Genomic DNA, 10,265 nt, shown 5'->3' with positions numbered 1-10,265 from the left:
GTCAACACTCAAAAAAGTGAAGAGATATATATATATATTTCTAAAAAATACCCATTAGGAGAGAGAGAGAGAGAGGGGGGAAAAATAACATTAATAATAATAGAGAGAGGTGACCGACCCCCCCCCCCCACTTTTCCTGCAGAAACAAACCATTAAAAATCAGGAGCAAACAGAATAAAGTTCAGGGAGGAGCAGGAGGGGGAGGGGGAGGGGGGGTTTGAGGGGGGGGGGGAAAGGAAATGGGGGGGCGGCGGCAGCTGGTGAGGCAGCAGCAGCAACAACAACAGGAGCAGGAGCAACAACAACAACAACAACAGCAGCAGCAGCAACAGCCAGGATGTCGAATCAGGTAAAGAGAATCATCATCATCATCATCACTTCAATCTACACTCACCTCCCTCTTGGGGGGGGGGGGGTGGGATAAGAGAGAGAAATGGCGGCTGGAACATTCGGGAAAGTTCCAGAATTAACCCCCCCCCCTTCCCCCTTGAACTCAGGGGGTTTGGAACATTCTGCACCCCCTCCCCTAAACTCAGGGGGTTTGGAACATTCTGCTCCCCCCCCCCCCCCCTTTGAATTCAGGGGGTTTGGAACATTCTAACCCCCCCCCCCCCCTTTAACTCAGGGGGTTTGGAACATTCTGTACACCCCTCCTTTAACTCAGGGGGTTTGGAACATTCTGTACACCCCTCCTTTAACTCAGGGGGTTTGGAACATTCTGCACCACCCCCCCCCCTTTAACTCAGAGGGTTGGAACATTCTAACCCCCCCCCCCCCTTTAACTCCGGGGGTTTGGAACATTCTGCTCCCCCCCCCCCCCCCTTTTAAATCAGGGGGTTTGGAACATTCTGCACCCCCCCCCCCTTTTAACTCAGAGGATTGGAACATTCTGCTCCCTCCCCTTTTACCCTGGGGGTTTGGAACATTCTGCTCCCCCTCCTAAACTCAGGGGGTTTGGAACATTCAGCATCCCCCCCTTCCCCCTTGAACTCAGGGGGTTTGGAAGATTCAGCATCTCCCCCCTTCCCCCCCCTAAACTCAGGGGGTTTGGAACATTCTGCACCCCCCCCCCCCACCCCTTTTAACTCAGAGGATTGGAACATTCTGCTCCCCCCCCCCCCTTTTTACCCTGGGGGTTTGGAACATTCTGCTCCCCTCCTCCCCCATCCTGGGTGTTTACAGAGTGACCCTCTCACCCTCTCCGCCCCTTCCTATCCCACGGTGATTTTGGTGGGGGTGGGTCAGCCTCTTGCTCTGGCTGAGGGGCGCACAGGCCCCAGGCTGGGCTGGGTAATCCCACCGGCCCCTCCGCCTCTCCCCAGCCACCGTTGTGGTGGCTCTTGAGTTCCCCCAGTCTGTCCCGTGTGCGCCAGCACCTCTGGCTTCGGTCGCCCCGCTCGACATCTGAAAAGTTTACTTCCATTGACCCTGTCGCTGCGTCTGTCCGCCCTGGGACCGCCTGCAACTACTTTGCCGCCAGTATCGATTGGTGGAGCTTTTAATTCTGATAGCGTGTTGCCACTGACGTCTCACGACGACTCCTGCGCCTGTATTCCCATCGACCCAGCGAGTGTTTGCATTGTGCGGCCTTTACCCAGTGCGGGTGGCGATTTAGCTCTGGTTTAGTCTGCATTGCGTCCGATGCACTTCGGGGAGGGTGTGAGGGTGCAGATTCGAGGTTCTGGACATTGTGGGGGGTGGGGCGGGAGGCGGGTGTGAGGAGGAACCTTATTTCCCCCGCAGCGAGCGGTGACGACCTGGAACTGTTTGCCCCACGAGGGCGGTGGAAGCGGAGACGGTGAATGATCCCGAAAGGGGATCGGACGCTCGAGGGGGGAATAAACTCGTAGGGGGTCACGGGGGATAGAGCGGGAGTTGGGGGGGGAACGGGGACTGATTGGTTCGGTCTACGGAGAGCCGGCCCGGACTCGATGGGCCGAGTGGTTTCTTCCTGAGCCATTATGTCTCCATCACTCTAAGGCGCTTCACAGAAGAGCGACAGAGCAAATTTGTGCCAAAGCCACACAAGGGAATATTTCTGCAGGTGTCTGACATCTCAGTAAAAGAAGTCAGTTTTAAGGAGTGTCTTAATGGGGTGGGTGGAGAGAGGCGGGGTAATATATCGGCCGTTCCTTTACTGTCGCTGGAGTCAAAATCCTGGAACTCCCTCCCTAACAGCACTGTGGGTGTACCTACACCACACACGGGGACAAAATCCTGGAACTCCCTCCCTAACAGCGCCGTGGGTGTACCTACACCACACGGGGACAAAATCCTGGAACTCCCTCCCTAACAGCGCCGTGGGTGTACCTACACCACACGGGACAAAATCCTGGAACTCCCTCCCTAACAGCGCTGTGGGTGTACCTATACCACACGGACAAAATCCTGGAACTCTCTCCCTAACAGCGCCGTGGGTGTACCTACACCACACGGACAAAATCCTGGAACTCCCTCCCTAACAGCGCCGTGGGTGTACCTACACCACACGGGACAAAATCCTGGAACTCCCTCCCTAACAGCGCCGTGGGTGTACCTACACCACACGGACAAAATCCTGGAACTCCCTCCCTAACAGCGCTGTGGGTGTACCTACACCACACGGACAAAATCCTGGAACTCCCTCCCTAAGAGCGCCGTGGGTGTACCTACACCACACGGGGACTGCAGCGGCTCAAGAAGGCGGCTCACCCCCCACCTTCTCAAGGGGCAATTAGGAATGGGCAATAAATGCTGGGCCCAGCCCAGCGACCCCCACATACCAGGAATGAATTTTTTAAAAAGTCCAACTTACGTTGTCCTGCTCTCCATTGATTTGGCCCACGCTGGGAACATAGGACCCAGAAAAGGCCATTCAGCCCCTCGAGCCTATTCTGCCCTTTGGTGAGACCGTGGCTGACCTGTGGCTTAACTCCATCCACCCCCCCTCCTTCGTACCTTTTGGTTAACAAAAATCTCTCAATCTCAGGTTTAAAATCAATCGATCCGGCATCGATTGCCGTTTGTGGGAGAGAGTTCCAAACTCCTCCCACCCTTTGTGTGTCCGAGTGTTTCCTCATTTCAGCCCTGAAAGGTCTGGCTGGAATTTTTACACTCTGCAACCCCCCCCCCACCACCCCCCCCCCCCCCCACCCAAGTCCTAGACTCTCCCCAACCAGGGAGACTAGTTCCTCTCTGTTGACCCCCTCTCCTTAATATCTTGCAAACTGTGATTAAATCTCGCCCCTCTTTAAGTTTATAAATTCCAGGCAAAGCAACCCCAGTTTGTGTAATCTCTCCTTGTGACATAATTGCCCTAATTTGTGACAGAGAGAGAGAGAGCGAGCGCACGAGCGAGTTCTGTACAGGCTAAAGTAACAATGCGGGATGAAGAACTGTTTGATAGCTGCTCGAGTGTCCCTGGGAATACTTTCTGGAGTTCAGAAGAAGGAGGCTTGAAGTGTATGAAATTCTGAGAGGGTGCGACAGGGTAGATGCTGAGAGGCTGTTTCCACACCCAGCTGTTCTAACCACCCCCCCACCCCCCCCCCCCCCATCCTCCCCCTGGAGAGCCTAGACTGAGGGGCATTGGGGTGGTGGTGGTGGGTAAGCGGTCGGCCAACTCAGATTTGAGACGGGGGCGGTAAACGTCTTCGCTCGGGGTGGGGTGGGTGAAACTTTGGGATTCCCTACCCCGGTGGATGCCCTGTTGACGAGTATATCCGGGACCCGTGGGAGGGGATCGGGGGACGGGGCAGGGAAAGTGGAATCGAGGTAGGAGATCGGCCGTGATCTTACGGGTTGGTGGGGGGGAGGGGGAGGGGGGGGGGGCGGGCAAGCAGGCTCGAGGGGCTGAATGGCTGCTGTTTTTGACATTCTCACCCCCCGCCCCCCGTGTCTCTTTTTCAGCTCCCAGCTGTAGCCAACCTACCTGAGACCGAGCGGGAGGAGCGAGTCTGTGCGGCCGTAGCAGCTGGACGGAATGGACCCGGATTTGCCGGACTGCCTCCCTTGCTGTGCAACGGGCGCTCGAGCGGCTGTCGGTGTCAGGACACGGTGTAGGGCCAGCGCTGTCCCGCTGGGGCAATGATAACGTGAAAGCCCGAGTAAGGCATCTCACCGGATCTTTTACCCCGTGGGTCTCTCACAAAGAGAAGTTACTGAAAAATGAACGACGGCGAGGGGCGCGGCGGCGGCACCGGCACCGGAGGAGGGGAGGGGTCAGCCGTGCAGATCCCCATCGGCTGGGAGCGAAGGCTCGATCAGGAGAGGGTGGCGTACGTCAGGTTCGTAACCTTCGACGGTCCAGAGGGATTCACGCGTCGACTTTAATCTCCCTGCGCTGCTTGTCGACCCTTCGGTTGAAAGCCTGCGTTGCCCGCCGGCTCTTTCCCCCTGCTCCAGGTCTTTTAAAATGATGAGGGAGGGGACCCATCAATATGAGACGGTCACTAATAAATCCAATCGGGGGAATTCAGGAGAAACTTCTTTACCCAGAGAGTGGGGGAGAGCGCGGGACTCGCTCCCGCGGGGGAGAGCGCGGGACTCGCTCCCGCGGGGGAGAGCGCGGGACTCGCTCCCGCGGGGGAGAGCGCGATGGGAATAGCGTTGATGCGTTTAAGGGGATAAACTGGGTAAACACACAATGGAGAAAGGAAAAGATGGATACGGCGATGAGGAAGGATAGAACCATAGTAAAGCTTTGGCACAGAAAGAGGCCATTCAGCCCATTATGTCTGCGCAGGCTGGGAAAGAAAAAATTAAAAAAACTAGCATTCTAATCCCACCCGGTTCGTAGCTTGCACTTCAGGTGCAGATCCAGGTGCCTTTTAAATGAGTTGAGGGTTTCTGCCTCCACCACAGCAAATACCAGACATCCGCCACCCTCTGGGTGAAGAAGGTTTTCCTCATACCCCCTCTACTCCTTCTACCACTCACCTTAAATCTGTGGCCCCTGGTAATTGATCCCCTCAGCTAGGGGAAATGGGGCATCCTTGTCTACCCTATCTAGGCCCCTCGTTATCTCGTACCCCTCAATCAGGTCAGCCTCCTCAGTTCCCAGGGAAACAAACCCCAGCCCGTCCAATCCAATCTCTCCTCATAGCTGCAATTTTCCAGCCCTGGCCACATTCTTGTGAACCTCCTCTGTGCGCTCTCCAGAGCAATTCATGTCCTTCCTGTAATGTGGTGACCAGAACTACACACACAATTCCAGCTGTGGCCTAACCAGCGTTTTATACAGTTCCAGCATTACACCCCCTGCTCTTGTATTCAATACCTCATCCCATAAAGGGTAGCATTCCTTTCTTTACCACCTTATCCACCTGACCTGCCACCTTCAGGGACCTGTGGACATGCATTCCAAGGTCTCTTACTTCCTCAACCCCTCTCAATACCGCCCCCCCCCCCCCCCTGTTTATTGAGTACTCCCTGGCTTTGTTTGCCCTCCCCAAAATGCATTACCTCACATTTCTCTGGATTGAATTCCATCTGCCACTTCTCCACCCGCTCAACCCAACCATTGGTCATCATTCTGGAGACAACAACTATCATCTTCACTATCCACTACAGGGCCAAGTTTTGTGTCATCTGTAAATTCCCCAATCCTGTCTCCCACATTTAAATCTAAATCATGAATATATACAACAAGCAGCAAAGGGCCCCAACACCCGAGTCCTGTGGAACACCAGTGGAAACCGTTTTCCATTCACAAAAACATCCATCGACCATTACCCTGTGTTTCCTGTCGCTGAGCCAATTTTGGATCCAACTCGCCACATTCCCCTGTATCCCAGGGGCTTTTACTTCTCTGACCAGCCTGTCATGTGGCACCTTGTCAAATGCCTCACTGAAACCCCTGTAGACAACATCCACTGCACTACCCTCATCAATCCTCCCTGTTACTCCCTCAACAAATCTGATTAAGTCAGTAAGACACGATCTTCCCCTAACAAAACCATGCAGAATCTCTCTGATCGATCTGTGCCTTTCCCAGTGACAGCCTATCCTGTCTCTCCGAATTGATTCCAATAATTTGTCCACCACTGAAGTCAGACTGACCGGCCTATAATTTTCTGACCCATCCCTCGCACCCTTTTTAAATAATGGTACAACATTCACAGACCTCCAGTCCTCTGGTACCTCGCCTGTATCTAGTGAGGATTGGGAAATGATCCCCGGAGCATCTGCTATTTCTTCCCTGTTTTCCTTCAACAGCCTGGGAAACAATCCATCCGGCCCTGGTGATTTACCCACCTTCAGGGATGCCAGTCCCTCCCCTCTCACTATGCTTATTGTATCTAATATTTCACACACACACCCCCTCTTTAACCCAGAATGTCTGCATCATCCCCCTCCCTTAGTGAAGACAGAGACAAAGCACTCATTGAGAACCCTGCCCACATCTTCAGCCTCAACCCACACGTCACCATGTCCATCTCTGATAGGCCCTTTCCTTAGTTATCCTCTTGCTCTTAATGTGCTGGTAAAACATCTTTGGGTTTTCCTTTGCTTTTTACCTGCCAATATTTTTTCCTATCCTCTCTATGCTTTCCTAATCTCCTTTTTTAAACTTCACTCCTGTACTTTCTATACTCCTCTAGGCTTTCTACCATATTAAGCTTTTTGTGACTGTCACTAGCTTTCTTTTTTCTGCTTTATCTTGGTCTGTATGCTTCTAGATAACCAGGGCGCTCTAGATTTGGCAGTATTACTCTTGCTTTGTGGGGGACATGTCTACACTGTGCCCGTAGATTCTCGCTTTCTGGATGCCTCCCACCTGCTCTGTCACTGATTTCCCCTTTGAGGAGCTGTAACCAGTCCGCTTTTCATCAGCTCGCCCCTCAGCTTCGTCAAGTTAGTCTCCACCCAACTCAGAACTTTCACTGCTGTTCTCTCTATGTCCTTTTCCACAGTGATGCCAAGTCCAATTGTATTGTGGTCACTCTCACCAAAATGGCCTCCCCCACTGCACCTTGCAGTCAGAGAATTTTGCGCTCCCTGTGCCCTTCACACTGTTCATACCCCAGTTGATATCAGGGTACCCCCTTGCCAATCTAGCTTAAACCCTCCCCAACAACACTAGCAAACCTCCCTTCCCCCCACCCCCCTCCACCCCCAGCGAAGATATTTGTCCCAGACCCGTTCAGGCGTGGACCGTCGCGGCTCGTACAGGTCCTCACCTTCCCCCCCCCCCCCCCCCCCGGAACCGGACCCCAGTGCCTCCCTCCTTCCGCCCCTTCCAGCCGCGCGTTTGGTTGCTCAGTTCTCCGATTTTTGTGCCCACTAGCACGTGGGGGCTGGGTGGAATCCTGAGATCACTGCTTTAGAGGGTCCTGCTTTTCCAATATCCCTTAAAATCTGCTCTCGGGGGGTCCTCCGTCCCCTTTCCTACCCTAAGTCATCGGTACCGACGTGGACCACGACCTCTGGCTGTCGGCCCTCCCCCAGAAGAACGTCCTGCAGGCAGCTGCTCCGTCCCCATTAAATCTCCACCCCCCCCCCCCTCCCCTCACTCACCGCCTCCCTTAACCTTCTCTGCTCTAAGGAGAACAATCCCAGCTTCTCCAGTCCCTCCATGTGAACTGAAGTCCCCTCATCCCACCCCCCACCCTCCCTTAACCTTCTCTGCTCGAAGGAGAACAATCCCAGCTTCTCCACTCCCTTCACGTGAACTGAAGTCCCCTCATCCCACCCACCCCGCAGGGGTCCCGTTCTGGTAAATCTCCCTCCACACGCTCTCCGAGACCCTCGGTGTCCTTCCTGAAGTGCGGTGCATCAGAATTGGTCAGTTCTGGCGTATCGCCAGGAAGGGACAGGATGAACCTCTGTCGTCAACGCGTTTCATAATACTGAGCTCAGACAGGATTCAGGTGCCCCCCTGTGCATGGATTAATCAACCCTCCATGTCTCTCTCTGTCGCCTTCTCTCTCTCTCTCTCTCTCTGTCGCCTTCTCTCTCTCTCTCTCTCTCTGTCGCCTTCTCTCTCTCTCTCTCTCTCTGTCGCCTTCTCTCTCTCTCTCTCTCTGTCGCCTTCTCTCTCTCTCTCTCTCTCTGTCGCCTTCTCTCTCTCTCTCTCTCTCTGTCGCCTTCTCTCTCTCTCTGTCGCCTTCTCTCTCCCTCTGTCGCCTTCTCTCTCCCTCTGTCGCCTTCTCTCTCCCTCTGTCGCCTTCTCTCTCCCTCTGTCGCCTTCTCTCTCCCTCTGTCGCCTTCTCTCTCCCTCTGTCGCCTTCTCTCTCCCTCTGTCGCCTTCTCTCTCCCTCTGTCGCCTTCTCTCTCCCTCTGTCGCCTTCTCTCTCCCTCTGTCGCCTTCTCTCTCCCTCTGTCGCCTTCTCTCTCCCTCTGTCGCCTTCTCTCTCCCTCTGTCGCCTTCTCTCTCCCTCTGTCGCCTTCTCTCTCCCTCTGTCGCCTTCTCTCTCCCTCTGTCGCCTTCTCTCTCCCTCTGTCGCCTTCTCTCTCCCTCTGTCGCCTTCTCTCTCCCTCTGTCGCCTTCTCTCTCCCTCTGTCGCCTTCTCTCTCCCTCTGTCGCCTTCTCTCTCCCTCTGTCGCCTTCTCTCTCCCTCTGTCGCCTTCTCTCTCCCTCTGTCGCCTTCTCTCTCCCTCTGTCGCCTTCTCTCTCCCTCTGTCGCCTTCTCTCTCCCTCTGTCGCCTTCTCTCTCCCTCTGTCGCCTTCTCTCTCCCTCTGTCGCCTTCTCTCTCCCTCTGTCGCCTTCTCTCTCCCTCTGTCGCCTTCTCTCTCCCTCTGTCGCCTTCTCTCTCCCTCTGTCGCCTTCTCTCTCCCTCTGTCGCCTTCTCTCTCCCTCTGTCGCCTTCTCTCTCCCTCTGTCGCCTTCTCTCTCCCTCTGTCGCCTTCTCTCTCCCTCTGTCGCCTTCTCTCTCCCTCTGTCGCCTTCTCTCTCCCTCTGTCGCCTTCTCTCTCCCTCTGTCGCCTTCTCTCTCCCTCTGTCGCCTTCTCTCTCCCTCTGTCGCCTTCTCTCTCCCTCTGTCGCCTTCTCTCTCCCTCTGTCGCCTTCTCTCTCCCTCTGTCGCCTTCTCTCTCCCTCTGTCGCCTTCTCTCTCCCTCTGTCGCCTTCTCTCTCCCTCTGTCGCCTTCTCTCTCCCTCTGTCGCCTTCTCTCTCCCTCTGTCGCCTTCTCTCTCCCTCTGTCGCCTTCTCTCTCCCTCTGTCGCCTTCTCTCTCCCTCTGTCGCCTTCTCTCTCCCTCTGTCGCCTTCTCTCTCCCTCTGTCGCCTTCTCTCTCCCTCTGTCGCCTTCTCTCTCCCTCTGTCGCCTTCTCTCTCCCTCTGTCGCCTTCTCTCTCCCTCTGTCGCCTTCTCTCTCCCTCTGTCGCCTTCTCTCTCCCTCTGTCGCCTTCTCTCTCCCTCTGTCGCCTTCTCTCTCCCTCTGTCGCCTTCTCTCTCCCTCTGTCGCCTTCTCTCTCCCTCTGTCGCCTTCTCTCTCCCTCTGTCGCCTTCTCTCTCCCTCTGTCGCCTTCTCTCTCCCTCTGTCGCCTTCTCTCTCCCTCTGTCGCCTTCTCTCTCCCTCTGTCGCCTTCTCTCTCCCTCTGTCGCCTTCTCTCTCCCTCTGTCGCCTTCTCTCTCCCTCTGTCGCCTTCTCTCTCCCTCTGTCGCCTTCTCTCTCCCTCTGTCGCCTTCTCTCTCCCTCTGTCGCCTTCTCTCTCCCTCTGTCGCCTTCTCTCTCCCTCTGTCGCCTTCTCTCTCCCTCTGTCGCCTTCTCTCTCCCTCTGTCGCCTTCTCTCTCCCTCTGTCGCCTTCTCTCTCCCTCTGTCGCCTTCTCTCTCCCTCTGTCGCCTTCTCTCTCCCTCTGTCGCCTTCTCTCTCCCTCTGTCGCCTTCTCTCTCCCTCTGTCGCCTTCTCTCTCCCTCTGTCGCCTTCTCTCTCCCTCTGTCGCCTTCTCTCTCCCTCTGTCGCCTTCTCTCTCCCTCTGTCGCCTTCTCTCTCCCTCTGTCGCCTTCTCTCTCCCTCTGTCGCCTTCTCTCTCCCTCTGTCGCCTTCTCTCTCCCTCTGTCGCCTTCTCTCTCCCTCTGTCGCCTTCTCTCTCCCTCTGTCGCCTTCTCTCTCCCTCTGTCGCCTTCTCTCTCCCTCTGTCGCCTTCTCTCTCCCTCTGTCGCCTTCTCTCTCCCTCTGTCGCCTTCTCTCTCCCTCTGTCGCCTTCTCTCTCCCTCTGTCGCCTTCTCTCTCCCTCTGTCGCCTTCTCTCTCCCTCTGTCGCCTTCTCTCTCCCTCTGTCGCCTTCTCTCTCCCTCTGTCGCCTTCTCTCTCCCTCTGTCGCCTTCTCTCTCCTCTGTCGC

The 10,265-nt window shown here is 55.5% G+C and overlaps 1 protein-coding gene across 1 annotated transcript in view; it reads left to right on the top strand.

Moving 5' to 3' along the window:
- The first annotated feature begins 286 nt into the window (after positions 1-286).
- The window catches only part of mbd6 (methyl-CpG binding domain protein 6), a 76,269-nt gene continuing 66,290 nt past the window's right edge, over positions 287-10,265 (top strand). The window contains exons 1-2 of the mRNA XM_041180289.1: positions 287-349; positions 3,889-4,265. Of these exons, the coding sequence (XP_041036223.1) occupies positions 4,147-4,265 (119 nt within the window). The 5' untranslated portion in view covers positions 287-349; positions 3,889-4,146. The remainder of the gene's footprint in view (positions 350-3,888; positions 4,266-10,265) is intronic.

Source organism: Carcharodon carcharias, chromosome X (assembly GCF_017639515.1).
Source record: "Carcharodon carcharias isolate sCarCar2 chromosome X, sCarCar2.pri, whole genome shotgun sequence".
Taxonomy (NCBI): domain Eukaryota; kingdom Metazoa; phylum Chordata; class Chondrichthyes; order Lamniformes; family Lamnidae; genus Carcharodon; species Carcharodon carcharias.
This window is presented reverse-complemented; position numbering and strand designations above follow the sequence as displayed.